Below are 19166 nucleotides of genomic sequence, written 5' to 3' on the forward strand. Positions count from 1 at the left end.
TAATTTAAATACAACATAGACATACAAAATAGAAAAATAGTACCAATTAACACGAATATGAACCAACATCATTCCCAAGGATGTTATAGAATAGGTTATAGAAACACAAGCTGAGCTAAGCTTAACATGCATGTATAGGTCCTTCAGCTAAAAGGGATCTTTGATTTTGCCATAAATGTTGGTTTCATTATGCCCTTCTGGCCTTTGCACTTACATGTTGGTTAGTTGCATGAAAATGGCTATGGGCGGGGGGGGGGGGGTGGTTCACTTTTAGGGTTTTGGCCTACAATTTCAACCTGCAACATAAAAAACCAGAACAAGATTCTGAATCCCAACACCATCACATCAATCTCACTTCTAAGGTCTTTTTACAACCCAAATCATGAAATCCTACAAATTCACAACACACATCACATACTACATAGGATTCTACATCTGTTTTAGTAGTCATATAACACACATCTAAATACTACCCCCTTCCAAATGGCAACAAATTTTCACAAAAATACAACACCAAAACTTTAACCAGCACAAGCATTAATCACCTTCACACTTGTCATAATAAGATTTTTTATTTTGTTAACAAATAAAGTAAAAACACACTTTTAAAATATTATAATGCATATAATTACAAATAAAACAGTCAACTATTACATTAAATACGCATTCACTATGCAAAAGTAACAAGCTTCAATTAACGCACATGTTAACCAGAACAAACAACAAAACCAATCATCAAGATTAAGATCAAAAACAAGAAAATACACAAATTGAAATTGAAATATTGCATTCATTTCATTAATGAAAAAAAAGTCACAGCTCTTCTATTGACCAAGTAACAGATATTGATGATTAGATTATATTCACATTAAACTAAGAAGCCTAAACTACCTACTAAACTAAACACCGTGAACAAACTACAATCCCACAAAAGACATTTGAAACACATGTTTTTCTTCATCTTCTTCAAACCCTAATCTCAAGAAACTAATGACAACAATCAAAACTAAAATTCAAGACCTGTTCCATCTCAGAACCGCATTAACACATAAGGAACCGGGATGCATTTCTCGCCAGCTTTCAGAATCTAAACTAATTGATCTGGATCTAATCATCATCCCCGCCGGAAACCTTTGAGGAGCCTCCGGCTTTCTTGGGGAGGAGGACGTTGTGGATGTTGGGCATCACACCTCCATTGGCAATCGTTACATCTCCAAGTAGTTTGCTAAGTTCTTCGTCGTTCCTCACAGCAAGCTGGATATGACGTGGCACAATTCGGGTTTTCTTGTTGTCTCTGGCGGCATTTCCAGCAAGCTCGAGAACCTGAAATAAGGATACAATTTGCATTGACATTAGGAAAGGAGAAAACACTGAATATTCAATAAATTTAATATGGTTTTTATGTACATACAAACCCTAATTTCTTCTAAATTTGAGGATTAAAGTATCGAAATCTCGTGAAAATCTAAGCTTTCAGAATTAGTAGCAAATTGTTTTTCAGTGGATAAACCCTAATTTAGCAGCCCAATGAACTGAAAAGATATTACATTTAAAAATATAAAGCATAGATCTGAATTCATAAAAAATATATGGAAACCCTAGTTTAGAAACAGATCCATAATTTTTTTTTTTAAAAAGCCAAATTTTCAAAATAAAATTGCTGAAACTTTCTCGTTTTAAAGTATTTTGAATAAAAGAAAAAAATTTCTCTATGGGAGAAAATTGGAAACCCTGGATTAGGTCACAAACAAAAATAAACAACTTTAAAAAATAAAAAAAATAAAAAAAAACTTATCGATTAATCCCTAAGAATTTAAAACCAAATAAACCCATATTAGAAAAGTCACGGTACCTCAGCCGCAAGATATTCAAGAACGGCAGCGAGGTAAACAGGAGCTCCAGCTCCGACACGTTCAGCATATTTTCCAGCCTTAAGGAACCGAGCGATACGACCCACCGGAAACTGAAGCCCGGCCTTGCTACTCCTCGATGTCGCCTTCTTCGAGGCCCCGGATCCAAGAGTTTTACCCCGACCTGCCATTGTATACTCGCAACGAAGATGATGAATTCCAAAAAAACGAAAATGCAAAATACAAAGGCGTGGAATGGAGAAAGATCTAAGTGATACAATTGTTGGTTGTTTAGGTATATATACATATATATTGGAAGCGTAAGGGAATTAGCCAGTGGGAAGAGAGGACGCGGATCGATGACAAAAACCGATGGATGATGAAGAAATAAACGGTTCAGATTTGAACTGAACACCGCTTCGGCTTTTTTTGATTATGGGGATTTTAGTTAGTTAAAATCTGAGGGAAAGTTTTAGGTCTAATTTTGCTCTCAATCCTTCTATTCTTCACATATTTGAAATTTAATCACTTTTTTTTTATTTTTTTTTTAGGATCCGAAGTCTCATTAATAATAATGTAAAAGAAATTCCATTAAAACTTAGTTTTTATTTTAAATAAGCAAATAAAATGTTGAGTTTAAATTTTTAAAATTTTTTAGAATAACCTTACATATCATATTATTGGAATTTCACAAACTAAATTTTGTTTTTAAAGTTTTTAAAAATTTCACAAAAATATGATAAAATTTAGTTTGTGAAATTCCAATAAAATGTTGAATTTGTGAAATTCAAGAAGTAGTTTTTATTTCAGGCAGCTTTAAATTCGCCACCTGACTTCTTTTAAAGTAATGTGATGTTAAAAATATCACATAATTCCTTTTATAATGTTATTAATTATACTTCAATAAAATTTATGGTATTAAAAGTAGAGTATCAAATTTCAAATATGCAAATAATACAACATTTGAAAGTATTAAATTCTTAGGAAGAGCTTTGTGCAAATCTCTAATAAACTGCCAACAACCTCTTGCTCTAACAATAAAGTATTATGTTGTAAGTATAAAATTTTGAGTTTGATTTCATGTAACCTTATCCCTCTCTTAATTATAAAGAAAATCTCTAATAAATTTAAATTTGTTTGAATATAATTATTAGATGATGCAATTACAATTATTGCTAAGCTAGAATCTTAGGTTAAATTAGAAAAATATGCCTTTTTTTTTTAATTAGAGAAAGATGTCGGTTTTTGAGAGAATGTGTGAAAATACATCCAGCTGGAGGCGCTTTCCTCCAACAGTCATTTTCCCAATAGCTTCGTAAATGTTGGCAATGATAAAAAATTTTAACAGGGCCAATGATTTTTTTTTAAAAATATCAGGCCATTTTTCATTCTTTTCACTCAAATCAAATTCTCTCAATTCTCTCAATTTTTGTTCGAAATTTTCCTATACACTTTGTTTAAAACTACTATAGTTTTATTTAATTATTTCATATATTCATTTTGATTAAATTTTCACAAATGACAAGCTCTTTGATTCATTTCGATAACAAGCACATTTCCGCTGCTCAAACGATAATGGTAAAAAGAAATTTTAAATTTCGTTATTTTCAATTAAGTTAAATTTGAAGTTTTTTAATTTTTAAAATATTTTATTTTATTGATATAAATATGCGGATGATCGTGTTTTGGAGAAGTTTATACATAATTTGTCAAAGAGGTTAGACACTAAAATTTGTGGTTATCTGCAAGACGTGGGATTCTTACATGTCTAATATGCTCGAGGGCTACAAATTGGATCCTACACTCATCAGTGCGTTGGTGGAATAATGAAAACCCGAGACACACACATTCCATCTTTCATACGGCAAGTGTACAATTACACTTGAGGACGTAGGTTTACAACTTGATTTACTGGTGGATGAACCAATTGTTATAGGGCCAACGATCGTTTCCGATAAAAAGGACCTTTGCAATGCATTTTTGGGGAAGGTGTCGAACAAGTTTCAAGGTGACTGCATAGATATGAAGTGGTTGGAAACTAATTTCAAAGAACTTCCTTCGAACGCACCCGATGTTGTCAAAGAACAATATGCCTGATCATCCATCCTAAGGTTAATCGGGGGCATTCTAATGCCTAATAAATCTCAAAATTTGGTACACATAAGGTGGCTACTACGCCTAGTAGACTTCAAAAAATGTAGATGACTGAGTTGGGGATTAGCCATGTTGGCCACGTTATAGCGAGAGTTGTGTCAGGCGACGAAATCGAATAAGATGTTAATCGATGGTTGTCTCCTCCTACTGCAGTCATGAGCGTGGTTACAACTGCCATTTTTACACCCTCGAATGAACGACCCTTATACGTTCCCATTGGTGAAAAGGTAAAAATCATTTGATAATAATATGCAGTTAATATAATAAATGTTGTTTATTTATTATATGTTTGAATTAACATATCGCTTAAATAGAAGGAACCATGGGCCAAGTAATACAGGACTACCGGAGCACCTCGAAGATATTCAGCTGTTGTTAGATCAACGCTTGGAAGCTGATGTTAGTTACTGATTTTCTTCAAACCTATAATAATTATGCAATGATTTTTAATTTAAAATTTCATACATAACAAAATTTACAATTGTGCATTGTAGTTTGAATGGATGTTATACACCGATTCAGATATCATAGACTACATCCCGCTAGAATTTTTTGTCATTTTAGAGTATGTTGGATGCCAATGTGCCATTGATAGTGTACGCAACGATGGAGATGTACAAATCAGATCGAGTGATGCGACAGTTCGAGTAGAGGCAAAAAATTTTGTTGTCATCGCAAGACATGGAAGCACGGCACAAGCTTGATTTGCAGGAGAAAATTGACGAAAATTGGCGCGATTACCACAATGAGTTCATCGACATTTGGGATCGTAGGATGAAATTCTTACCCATCTGTGAACTTTTTTTCTTATCAGATACAACGGCCTGTTTGAAGTACATGCCTTGGTTTAAAGTAGCTGGCAAGCCGTATCTACTGTCGATGGAGGCGATGAGTAGGCAACTTCGTCAAAAAAGGCCACGACGACCGCCCTAGCAGAGTAAGTCCGGAGGAGGTGCCGTGACGAGTTCATCCCTAACTCTAACCCAACAAGCACCACTGATGTCTACACCACATCCCGGCTAGTTCACTCCACTTATTCCTGTTCATTTCACTAACCCCGTGTTTTTTTTTCACAAGTACCACAATATACACCACCACAACACCCTGCATCTACACCTCACGTAGGTACCTTTCTTGGGGCACTTTCCTTCCCAACATTCTATGCCCCTATGTCGACACAGATGTCGACACATGTACCGACAATGATGCCATCATCAATGGCAGTACCGATGCCCATATCAATGTCAAAGTATCTAGGTTTTATGACATCGTACAGTTATTCACCGATAGTGTCACAAACACCTACTGCGTTTTTGCTTTATCGAGGTGGGTCATCGACGCAACCACCTTCTCATGGAGTAGAGGACACACAATGAAAGGATAGGACGCATTCAAGCACAGTGGAAGACAATGGAGACGAAAATGAAGCCAATGGTAAATATGAAGATGAAGACAACAGTGGAGATGAAGACTAGTACGAAAATTGAGGTAAATAAAAAGAAGATGAAGATAATGATCACAATGAAGAGCAGGAGCAGACACCACCACTTATATACAGAAATCCTATGCGCAACCGTTAGCCACCTTCCTGTGGCACATATTCGACCCAATGGCACCGATGATGTATTTTTCATTTACTTTTAGTGATGTAAATATAAATGACATCAATAAAAAATTATCAATTTTTTATATTTCTGTTGCAACTAATATTTGTCTTCGTTAAATTCTAATGTAAATTATATGTAATTTTCTATATATAATATTTGATATAAAATATGTAACTTTGGATAGGTACCTTTATCGAATTATTATCATAAAAATGGTAAAAGTTCAATCGCTATAGAAATTGTAATTGGTACTTGAAGTAGGACTTAAAGTAGTAATTTTTCTAATATATGAATATAGACAGTGGCAAATTCAAATGAAAGCAATAAAAAAATAACAGATTTTGTACAAAAAAAGAGGAAGAAGCATTGTAATCAATTTTATTTTGCAAAAAAATAAACGTTAGCAATGTTAAGGCCTCAACGAATCCCTCAATACGGAACATGTTGCCTTCATATCCCTTGGTTTCTACAGTACCTGCATAACCTCTGTTGATTATCCCTCTCCTGAACATCCATCTTGGTGCACATCTAAGTGGAAGTCAGATGACCTTTCGGGATATGACGAAAGTTCATGTTCGGGGCCAACTCGAACGGGGCGCTGAGCGCTGGTGACCACATACTTTCATTTAGGATTGGTAAGAATTTAGATCTCTATACATTATGCATGCGTTCCAATATGTACACATTGTTAATATAAGGCGTATACTCAATACGTAAATTAGGATATGTAGCAATTACACGTACGCATGGGAATCAAAGTGCCTGAAATCTTACACAATCGCACGTCCCTTCTGGTAGGTCAACATGGTATGATGCCTCTTACATGTCTTGGTCGAGTCTAGCATACTCCGTAACCCGAAATATCAAGTTTGAACGCGAGTGACACACTACATACATAATGTTTGCTCTCTCTGCATTTCGTTAATTTCTTTCATGACATACTCGTACCAAACGTAACCACCCGCTATCCACCCAGCATATGTCGTCTCCCGCTTTAAAAATAAAGTAGTCAGGCGAAAGTATGTTTGTTTGACAATCGGTGTTATTGACAAATGATGTGTCCCCTTCAGTATAGAATTGATACATTCAGTTAGGTTTGTTGCTATTACCCGTACCATAAACCCCCGTCATACGATTGTGTCCATTATATGAAGGGTATGTTGGCGAGGTAGTTTTCACCAACATTGTTAATGGCGTGTAAGTTATCCAACATATCATGGAAATGATGTGGGATGAGCTCGTACCCTGTCGAGAAATGTATACCATGAATGCAAAAATATACTCTATATATGGTTTAGCATGATTACAGAAATAGCGAAAACTATGTACCCATGTCAATGCATTAATCTCATTCACTTTCCGGAGGTCATTCGAGTGGTAGTTAGAGCTGACATGTTTTATACAATACCTATAGTAGGTGCGATTCCAAAGGCTACCATGCCGTTCAATAGCGACAAAGATTCTGATTCCCCTTTCGGATAGACACATATGTCGAGTTGTGAGCAAACGCGATGGCACAATCAACTAAGGAAAAAATCTCAATCATCTGCCTTTTCAGAAGGAGTTATTGCAAATACAATTGGTAGAATCCTTTGATTACTATCCTGGGCAACAACAATCAACAATCAATGCTCATACCTTCTGTATAGCCAGGTGTCATCAATTTGCACCAAAGGCTTGTAATGTCAAAAAGCTTCATTGCATTAATCAAAGGTCCAAAAGAATCGGTGGAATGCTCTTTTCCCAATGACTAGACGATTGCTAAAGCATGTTAGGTGTATTTCCAAATCGGTTACAGAACCTGATACGTACCGATCAAGTACCTGACACCATTGCCACAAATCATTGTACTATCTGTCTTAGTCGTAATGCAACTTATCCATAACCTTTTGTTTTGGGACCCATGTCTTATAGTACGATAGCGTGTAATCATACTGGCTACAGATGCTAGTAATCAACACAAGGATGAGAATCCTAGGACTCGCTTTCACCATAGGTAGAATTATGTTAGATATCATGTCAAAGTCTAGCCTCGGAAGGTCTTGACTTACACCTAAAAATTACAAGTTAAAGTTACACAATTGGAAAAAACAAAGACCCTAATCAGGTTATATTATGTTAGAAAATCGGATAATCATATTGCGTATTTACTGCAACATAAGTATGTGGAACAAGATACTTCTTTATCATCTACAAGCTCGTCTTCTTCTGAAAAGATGCCATAATTTTCCATTTGCACCTCCATCATGCATTGTAAACTTTCCTTCGAATTTCTCTGAACAGGATTTTATAATATGATAGCTGACGCCATTTTTGAAGTTGTACCGCTTTAGTGTAGCAAGAAAAACATCTTTACTGGGGTACTCCATGCCAACTTCCAATACCTAGACATCTAAAGATGAGCTTGCATGGTCAGGTGTTCTATGCATGAGCTACCAAAACTCTAAACCACCCTTGGCGGAAAGATCGATGTTGGTCATGTGGGGCAAAGGTTTATATGCCTTGAATCGTAGATTTAAATTTAGAGCATTGTCTGAACTATCATCGTCAAAATCGTAAAGTTTTGGCTCAATTGGAACCTGTTCTGATTCAGAAAAAAGTGCTACTTCCAAACCATCTGAACTGTACTGTCGAATTGGATTAGAGATTGAATCTGCTTCATCAACAGCTTCCGTTGCCCCTTCTTCCTCGATTGCATCTTCTTCCTTAGCTGTACCTTCATTGTCATCTTCAATCAAATAGTTCAATGTTCCCTCTCTAGACCCGATCGTAAGGAGTAAGTCATCAGTTCTTCTATACCCCATATGCTCAATAAATTCTACATTGGATCGCCAACTGGTATGGGTTGATGGCCCCTCAGTGTATAAGTGCTTTTGCCCTAGACATTGAACCACTGAAGTTGAAATCAAACGCACTAACTGGATATCATGCCCGAGTGCCGATGTTTAGCTTACATTCATATTCTGATTGATAGTGGTCACTGAAGTTGAAATGAATGCCTGAAACCGAAGAAGGTTTATCTATTGATGCTTCGAGGACATCATAATAGAAGCTTTGTATCAAACTAGTAAACCCATTGCACATCTGTATAGTAGGACTTTATGCTTTTCCTTCGGTTCTCGCATTAGCCGCAACAATTTTCTAAGATGGACCAGCTCTATCAATCTCGACAAATTCGACATATAACTCCATTATAGCATTTTCACTTGAGCAGTGCAATGATATTACAGCCTCCAGCTTGAGCTCGCCTTTCACATTAAATAGCTTATATTTAAAGGGTCAACCAATACTAGATATCGACATTGCAAACTTGAAATTCTTTTTCAGCTTGAACCCTAAATTTTCCTCCTGATTCTAGTCTTTAGCTCACGCAATTGAATGGTACGGTTAAAAGTCAATTTCGCGAACTGAACTCCTACAAATACGACCCCGACTTCTGTATTGTAGATTTGACCATCGTAGTAAATGACAAATTTCACTAGTTGACTTATTTCAATTTAAACCGAATTAAATATTTAGAAAAAAAGATTTCTTTAGATGGTTAACCAAAGAAATGCAAACAACACTCTTAGTGCAACTCTTCAATGTTTGATATAAATATTTGGCATGTCTAAGTTTTTAATATTTCGGTACTTTAATAGCATAATATAACGAAGAGAGAGGGAATATGTGTTTCAAAATACATTTCAAAAGGCGTGCTTTCATCGAATAATAATAATGAAACGTTCTTTGGTGCTCGAAAACTCATAGATCAAATAATTTCATTAAACACGTGCTTCAAAGGGTATTCAGTGCCTCAAAACGTACTTCAAATCTTACTTGGGATTCTTGGGATCAAGATACTTTTTGGCAGACTTTAGTGGAAATGGTAAGAAAGCTTTTCCAGGTGGAAAAGCTTTCTTACCATTTCCACTAAAGTCTGCCAAAAAGTATCTTGATCTTAAGAATCTTGAGTAAGATTTGAGGCACGTTTTTCATATATTTGATAAAAACGATGGTCGTACAATACATTTTCGACCACGGGGATTTTTTTTTACAATCTCAGCCCTCCCCTGCGCCTATAAAATGGGGTCTCGTTCTATACTCTATCTTCCCTAAACCACTTATCATCTTTCCCTGCTTCCATCCTTCCACTCTTCAATATTTCTATTTGTCGATTTTTTTCCCGTTTCAATGTTAAAAATTTTTGTCGCTAATAAAATTTCTGACTTAAGGTATCCTTAAGTCACTAGTGATGTAATATCGCTTCGAAATGTACACATTTCATATATCTTGCCGAGATGAGACCATTACCTTGAACATATCCTGTAGAAGTCGAGTTCTAGGGTGATTTTGCTTTATACGATCATGAGCGGAAGTCTACGTAGAGGTCTCGATCGATGATCATTATTAGATCATGGATCAGAGTATAAAGGGGGAGCCAGTTGATGGTCGTTATGAGGGCATGAGCTCAAACTTTTCGGGTACCTGAAAATGTTTCCCTATAAATACCATATAGAGTTTTACGGCATAATCATAAAGAAAAACTGTAGGGCTTCCCGCTATAATCGACTTAATTTTTTCTCTAATTCTACACAACCATTATATTTAATCTTCCTTCTTATCCAAAGGCTAGCATCGCTGTGGACGCAAGAGGACTCTCAAGCAGGGTGCAACAATGGTTTTCATTTTTAAACAACCTATTAAGAACTACAATCACTGTCGTGCCAACCCTAGTTTAACCTTTACTTCTACCGAAACATCCACTCTCCTCTTGAAAGTCATTTTGTGTCAACCTCGGTGTCAGCCTTCAGATAAGAATGAAAGGTTAAAGATACCGACTGCCTGGAAATAGAAAAAAAATTACATTATTTATATCGGATAATCCTTCATTTTTCCCTATGATTATGACTTCAATCTTATGTATGGCATATAAAAAGGTTCATTTGCGGGTATCCAAAAAGTTTGAACTCGTAACCGAATAACGGCCATCAATTGGCCCCCGGTTACACTCGAACCCATGTTCGCATAACGGCCGCCGACTGGGACCTCCACTTAAACTTTCATCCATGACCGTATCAAGCACTGTCACCCAGAAGCCTGATTTCCATAAGATGAGTTTCTGAGGTAATGGTCCTATCCCGGCATGACATATGAAATGAATGTGTTCTGAGACGCGTTATCGCATCCTCGACCCCTCAAATCTATCTATAAACTTTTACAGTTTCACCATTAAACTTGAAACCCTAATTTTTAGCAAAAAAATCCTAACATTAACCTTAAAAAAAGACCGAAGAGAGTGTGCGAAAGCGCATCCAACTGGGCACGCTTTCACACACTTCTCCAAAATCGGTTTATTTCCCTAATTTAAAAAAATGGCCTAAAAGGCCAATTAAAAAAAACATATATGGCTAATTTAGCTAGAATCTTAACTTAAAAAATAGAAATTATTTGAGTACAAGAAAAAATTACTCAAATAAAATATCACTAAAATTTTGTAGTTTTTCCTTAATATTTGGTGATTATGAGTTTTGATTAGCATAAAATATTTATAGAGAAAAATATGTGAGAGTTAAATTCTCATGCGAAGTTCTTAATTAATTAATCTAGAGGAGTTTTAGTCTGAGTAGAACTTCCCAAAGTCACATGGCCAATGGTTCCAAAGTCACATGGCACTATAGACTGTAGTCCATTTAAGCCAATTGGGGTCATTTCAAGTTTGGTCTAATTTTTCAAACTTGCATCTCTTGATTAAAAAAAAAGCCAAGTCCATATATTTAATTAAATATTATTTTACAATTAATTATTAAAAATTAATTAAGTTTGATTAGATAATTTATTCAATCCAATTCTAATTCCATTAAAATCATGAGGACTCTACTAAATTATAATTTATGTGCAAACTCATTTAATTATCTTAATGAAATTAAACCACAATTATTTAATAATTTATTTTCACTTTAAACTCAATTATTTAATTTATTCATCTAATTAATTAATAATTTAAAAAATTAAATTAATTCTAAGTCATATCTTGCCTTCTTGAAAAAATGCATTTACAATGGATAGTAATTCATGTAATCTATTTTTCATTTGTCATTTTATATGTACATTCAATGTTTTTATTGTACAAATCATTTAAGAGTTACTATAAGCTAGCAAAATGACTGATTGAACATATATAATTAAAGCTAAAATAATTCATAATTAAGGTCCAGTTATTCATCTACTTATTTAAAGCTTATGGACTAAATTGTAAGAGTGGCTAAATTGAAAGGGTCAATCGTGCATGTTAGATAATAGGATTGGATTTTTGCAAGGTCCTTAAATTTTTATTTTCCTAATCCCATTTTAGAAAATTACCCATTTTGAAAATCATGTTGGAAGGAACAGTTACTCCAATATTTTTCTCAATTGGTCTTCCAAAAATCACCAAAAATACTTTCAAATTTTCTTGCACTTTCAGTTTCGAACTTGATTTCAATTGATCCAAGTCATAATGTAAGTATATTTTTCATCAAAATCTTTCATAAAAACAAGATCAATGAACTAATTAGGGTGTTTCTTGTTATTTTTTTAGATTCTTGTTAGATTTGAGTTTAGAATCAAGTAGGATAAATAAATTTTAAGTTTGACCTAGTGAGTTCTAGAATGTTGTGATTTTTTAATGCTTGAAGAGTTTTAATTAGCAAAAAGGTTCAAGAGCTTGAGATGTTGCTAGATTGAGAGTGATTATAAATTCTTAAACTTGGTTCTCAAATTAGATTTTAAATTTGGTTAGGTTAGATTAAAGTTTTCTTAAGTTGCCAAGGGAAACAATAAAGGTCTTGCTTAATTGAATTACATTTCATCATTAGATTAGGGGGTATTTAATGCTAATTATTGATGTACTAACTTGATTTTAATGATTGACTATGATTTTGAAGCTAAAGACGTGGCCAAGACATCTAAGACCTAGAAAAAGAAAGGTTTCTAAGGAGTAACAAATTTAGATTCGTGCTAGCTTAATTTAGGTTTGTGATATATACTTGATTAAGTAATTTACTAATTTCCTTAAGATTGGTTGCTAATAATTTATGTTGATCTTTTCCTATATCGGAATCTATGTTGTGATAATGAATTTTACAAGGATGCATACTATTACATTGTGATGTTGGTTGTTGAAAAGGATATAAGATTAATTCATGTGATATATCAAATTGGATGTTGATGCATAATGATGCTAATATATGTTTTAATAAAAAATGTCCTATTAAACAAAGTTGGAAATAATTTGAGTATAGTTGGCATGCCATACAACATCTGTGTTTGGGAACATAAAGTTGACACTTGTTTGTATTTCCATTTGGTGCTTGTGTGCAATTATAGTTTGGTATTTGTGTGCGTTATTAGAGTGTTTAAGAAGTCGTACCATACACACTTTGAAGTATCATTGCTCATTTAGCGCTTGTGATCAACTATGTGAAGTGTTTGGGGATTAATCCATGTATCCGTCCTTTATTCCATATTAGGTTGATAGGGACAAGATTATTATATTGATCAAATGTTTTAATGGTATTATGAAAATAAAATATTGATAATTATGGTTTTTAGAGATACGCTATATATTGATTTGAGGCTAAGACCAAGTATTCTTTGAGATATATTGATCCTTTGGAATGTGTTAGAAGTGATATGATCATTGAAGTTAAATTGGTGATACCATAGTCATGTAACACCCTAGACCTGACTTGATTGTCAGGTTCAGGTATGGAGTGTCACAATTTAAAATAAAACAAATTGAAGAACCAAATAAAAATCTAACACTGATCGCGTGATTCGTAACAAGTAATAAATATTTATAATGAAGATCAAACCTAAACTAACTATTATTACGACGAAAAGGTAAGCACACCTATCGAACAATAGTATAGTAATGGAAAGACTGGGATATCGTACCCAAGGGAACCAAAAGTACTAGTAATGACTGTCTTTTTATTATCTAGCCTAAGAATAATGGGGTTTTATTTTAATTAACTAATTATCTAAACTAAGAACGCACAGAGAAAAGAGTTGGGGAATTACTTTTGGGAAAATCGATTGACTTGAGACAATACCTAAGGAAAAACCCACCTAGACTTTACTTGTTATTCTGGCTCCGAATCGGACGATTTATTCATTCAACTTGTTCCGTAGAGATCCCTAAGTTATGTTATTATCCATATTCAAGACTAATAACGTCTAATCCCTAGATTGAAAAACCGAGATTTTTCTCTAATTACCACTCTAGGGTTGCATTAACTCGATCTATGGATCCCCTTATTAGGTTTCACCCTAATCCGGCAAAATCTTGTCACCCTATTTCTAGGCACGCAATCAACTCTGCTTAATTATGACAAAAATACTCATAGACAGGGTCTATTCCTCCTCTGAATAAGAGCATGTCTTGAATTAAGAACAAGTCAAATATTTATCATGAGATTTAGAAAATAATAACAAGATTCGTCTTAGGTTTCATTCCCCTTAGGTATTTAGGGGATTTAGTTCATAACTAAATAAGAAAACATCTCCGAAGAATAAAGAATACAAAACATAAAGAAAACCCAAAACTCCTGAAGGGAAATTGATGAGAGATCTTCAGTCTTGATGATGAATCTGGCTTCTGAGATGGATCAATCGGCTTCTTTGGGGTAATTCCTTACCCCCCTTCTCCGTCTCCCTTTTCTCCTCCTCTAGGGTGTATTTATAGGCTTTGGAATGCCTAGAAGCCCTCAAAATTAGCCTTTTCTGAATTGGACTCAACTTGGGCTCGGCAGGGACACGCCCGTGGCACACGCCTGTGTTCGATTACTGCAGGCCGTGCTCGAGCCTGCCAAATTGACACGGCCGTGTGGTCTGCCCGTGTGAGGAGGTCCAAGCATGTTGATTTCGCACTTTGGCCCATTTTCTCTATGTTTGGCCAGTTTCTCATTCCTTTCGCTCTCCTATGCTCTCCTAAGTATAAAACATGAAATTAAAGCATTAGGAGTATCGAATTCACCAATTCTAATGAGAAATCATCCATAAAATGCATTAAACATGGGGTAAAAATATGTATAATTTACGGTTTATCAAACACCTTGAGTTCAACAAACTACTTTACGAATTGTGACATTAACCCAAAACATCAAATGACATATGGGTTTAATAGTAGACTTTATGTTTATGTGGTAATACGCTATGTACAAATAAACAATATCTAATTAAACATTTGGCGGAAGCCCTTTATTCTTTGATACACATATAAAACATAAAATATGCTTTCATTCAAAATTTCAAAATTCATTTTTTGTTGACTGTAACCATTTTAAATAGTTTGGCAAAGTACCACAACAATACTACTAATAAGAACCTAAGGGTACAAAATCAATTGTTCAGTTACAAGTTTTAAAATTAGAAACTGGCGGAATCTAACATTTATCCTATCCCCAATGAATACATATTAAGAGCACAAATAAGAGAAGGCTCACAAAAAAGGGTGTAGTTCTGGTTGAATCCCTTCTAAATATAATCTTTCAACCTAAACACCTGAAAATAAAATAAAAAAAACTAAATAAGTTCATAAGAACTTAGTGAGTTTCGTAGAAGTACAACCTCGCATCAAGGTTCAACCAACACTACATGACCAAATTACTTAGACTGTTTAAAATATACACCACTACAGGCATATACAATTTTCCCTTTTTGAAGTATCCACCAGGGGATACCATCCGCAAGTGGATACAGTTAATTGGTGGATATTATCTACTACCAGATACCAATATTTAGCAGACACATGCCATGACGACTCTATTTAACATGTCACCATTTTAAACTAACTTTTTTAACCGTTTCAACATACTATTTACACTTCATGCAAATATCAACACACTGTCTAAACACATTTATACACCTTGATACTAATACACCTCTTTCTTTGTGCTAGCTTATAATCCTTGTTCAGAAGAGCCAATATTCCATTTCCATCATGCCGCTCCATAGAGCAAGTAGATTAATTATACCAATAGAACCTCCACAAATCCTCATTGTTAATTCGAACAATTAAGTGTTACCCTGCAAGGTCAGGTATTCACGAATCATGGTTTGCATCAATGTGTCATACCGGAGGCGAAACATATAATAACGATTCTATTTTCTTCTTTTCACCATCATATGTATCAACATTTTGATACCTCTTTTCATCGATCCAGATACGAAGTTTATACACCAAGAAATGAGTATTCATATTGATGCACATACGGGACTCATATCTATGATTTACCGATAGTGCCGGTACATGCATCGTCTCACTTCCACATTCCTTTAACTGACACACGAAAACCAAAGGTTAGGACCTTAATGCAGAAAATAGAACAACTCACCTAAGTAAACAGTAGGATAGTTTAAATATGTTGATACAGTTAACAAACATAGAGTACAAAGGAACTCACTAGAAACCTTCACACAGAGTTTTATCTAATCAACAGATTTTTTTTCCATTTATACTGGGACCTTCTCCGTTTCTTTGGCTAAAAAAATCAAATAACTCTTTTAAATAAAAAAACAACCAAAATTCAACATAATAGTAAAAATTGGTAAAATGCAAATAGTTTTCAGAAGAAAGTTTTCTTCATGTCAAGTATTTCAAATGAAAACCCTAATGAATAGCTCCTACAACTACCTATTATTTTCTGGTAAAAACTCAAAGAATGATTTAAGAGTTTACCAGTAGACAACTTAAAGAAGGTAGCTTCGACAAGCTTAATGATCAGTTCCTCTGTTAATAATGAAGAACACTTTTGAGTTTTTCTTCGATGATAACAAAAGTGTGTAGAGAATATGAAAATGAAAGTCTTCTCTCCACTACCAAGTTGTCCTATTTATAGTCAACTTTAATCCAAATCCTACTCTAAGTAGGTTCTCTAATCAATATCCATGTACACACGTTTCTACTAATTAATCACATCCTGCAAGGTTATTCAGTTGTCCTAGTTATTAACACGTTGCCTCCACTACGATGCCACATGACTTATACGTATCCTAGTCACCATGATTTCTAACACAACTAATACGTTTACAGTAACACAAAACACAGGTTGTAGACTTATTAGTGGGAGGATCCGCCAAACAAATAACTTGCCAACTACGGAATGAGAATCCACAAGCTTGGTAAAGCTCAGCAACATACTTCGCCAGGGAAGTTGCCAACACCAACCAGTCTAAATCTTACGACTTAGGTGGTTTCACCAATACAACCTTCCAAACATACCAATTCTCCAAGTGAGGGTGTGACAGCTTATTTTAAGCATATTTTAATTGATGTTATGTTAATATTGTAGCATGTTTAATTACTTCTTGGATATATGTTATGAAATTGGTTTGGTCAGCACCATTGAGCTTATAGAAGTTTAGTGTGAGAAAGTTTGTTCTGTATGTAGGCAGCATGTATATCATGGTTTTTTTGGACATTTATTTGCATCCAAGGATCAAGACTCAACTCATCTCTTGAGTTTTGTAACTTTTTCTTTTCAAACTTTTGGTCTTTGGCATGTATTTAAATCACTAGGTAGACCTTTCATGTCTTTAAACTAATTTCTATGTTGTTTTGAGATGATTGACATATCTGGTATGTTTTGATGATATTTTGGGATTGTTGATCATCTTTATATTGGATTTGTAATGTAATTTCTCATGTTAGATGCTTGTTGTTACAATTTCCATTTTACTTACTTAGTGAATTCCTGATCTAAAGTGTTAATAGCTTTAAAATTGCACGTTTTTAACTTGTTTTGATATGACAAATATGTTTGCATGAGTTGATTGCATGTTGGTATTGTTTAGAGACATTTAAGAACAGGTTTGCATGACTATGTATATTTTCTACAATTTTAGGCTTGTGTCTTAAGACATTAAGAACATGTTTTTAAACTTTAAGAACATTTCCATGTGATTTACACATTTCTAAGTACATGTCCCAAGATATGAAATATCAGAACTAACATGTTTGTTGTGTATTCGCCACAATGGCAAAGCCACTAAGAGACCCAAGGGGTCATGGCCCCCCCAAGGTCTAAGACTTTTCAATTTCCCCCCATACTATGGCCCTCCCAAAAATTGAAGTAAGCCCTCCAATATTTTTATAAAACTAAAAATAATACTAAAAAAATTATTCTTGATAAAAACAAAGGGAAAATCTTTTTAAAGAAGCCAAATCTGAGAGTAAAAATTGGAATATGAAAAGACTAAGCCAAATTTAGGAGTATAAATTGAAACTTCCACAGTTTCTTTCATATTTTTTCATCCTTTTTTTGTCTTATTTCTTAACTATTGCAGAGTTAATACAAGTTTTGAACTTTACAGGGTCTTGATACTAGCATTTTCATCAGTTAAGGGATATACCCTCAACCTACCAATGTGCAATTTCTTAATGGGAAAGAGGTATTTAGATGTCTTGATAGTTTATTAGTAGAATTTGGGAAATCAATTTACACGTAAAAGTTCAATATTATTGTGATGCTAGTTAGTTATCTGTTGTTGTCATGCTTCAAAATTAGTCAAACAACTGAAACTACTATTTGTCATGCTTGGTTACTTTTGGTAATGATTTGCAAAATGTGATAGTTTCATTTATTTTTTTATATTTTTCTCATTGTTTATTCCAATAGAAAGTTATTTTTTATGTTGGTTTTGGTTGATTTTTATGCGGTTAGTCATTTAATTTTTTTTTATGTTTTTCTTATTGTTAACTCGGTCCACTACTGAAACTACTTTTTTTTTATGTTTTGATAATTTTTTTTCTCTTTTTAGTGTTAATTCTTTATTTACCATTTACTTTTTAGTCCATATGTGTGACTTGCTACGCCTTGTTTCACTTGTATATTCCTTACTAATAATTCAACCATTGGCAGATACAAGGGGGAAGGGGGGGCCACCGCCCCCTAGCCTTTTAAAAATTTACATAGCACCCCCTTTAAGATAAATTTTATTACATTAAACCCTTAAAAATTTAAATTTTGCGCCCTAAACCCTTTAGAAATTTACATAGTCAACAATGCTAATATAAGTTTGCCCCCTAAGTTGTATTTCTATATCTGCCACTTAATTCAACCAACCAAACAGTGTAATGTTATTATAAATGTTTATTCCATTCCTACCTTATTCCAATCAATAATTTGTTCCATTCCTACCCTATTCCATTCAATGAACCAAACATGGTGTAAAAGTTCAAATATTCAACACAATGTCTCGAGACGTGGTTTATTTCCTCAAGACATAGGTACTAAGGTCTCAAGACTTCAAACTTCGAAGTTGAAATAGCAAAAATAGGGGAAGTATGTCTTGAAAAATGGCCTTACATGTCTATTATATGTGGGCCTATTTGAGTTCATTTAACACTTGTAATGACTTTTAATTGAAATATCTCATTTATCTCATGTTTGAAGCAAAAGTTTATGCGTTTAGATAAGTTTTGTACTCGTAGGTGGCAAAAATCCAATTGGTAGGTTGAGTCCTGTTTTCATAATTTTCTTAAGACTTCAAGTGGTGCAGGTGCACCCTCAACCCCAATGAGTTTGGTTTG

The 19166-nt window shown here is 34.3% G+C and overlaps 1 protein-coding gene across 1 annotated transcript; it reads right to left on the minus strand.

Moving 5' to 3' along the window:
* Positions 1-770: 770 nt before the first annotated feature.
* Positions 771-2336, minus strand: LOC107895202 (histone H2A.6). The gene is made up of 2 exons (XM_016820464.2): positions 1853-2336; positions 771-1323 (listed from the first exon to the last, which is right to left on the minus strand). Exons 1-2 carry the CDS (start codon positions 2039-2041, stop codon positions 1108-1110), a joined length of 405 nt encoding a protein of 134 aa, XP_016675953.1. The 5' UTR covers positions 2042-2336; the 3' UTR covers positions 771-1107.
* Between the last annotated feature and the right edge of the window lie 16830 nt (positions 2337-19166).

This window comes from Gossypium hirsutum, chromosome A13 (genome assembly GCF_007990345.1).
Source record: "Gossypium hirsutum isolate 1008001.06 chromosome A13, Gossypium_hirsutum_v2.1, whole genome shotgun sequence".
NCBI lineage: Eukaryota > Viridiplantae > Streptophyta > Magnoliopsida > Malvales > Malvaceae > Gossypium > Gossypium hirsutum.

Excerpts from the sequence above, each read along its gene's own strand:
- LOC107895202 (XM_016820464.2), bottom strand. The coding sequence starts at position 2,041 with ATGGCAGGTCGGGGTAAAACTCTTGGATCCGGGGCCTCGAAGAAGGCG. Across the intron at positions 1,324-1,852 it reads TTGAATATCTTGCGGCTGAG|GTTCTCGAGCTTGCTGGAAA; the intron begins GTACCGTGACTT and ends TCCTTATTTCAG.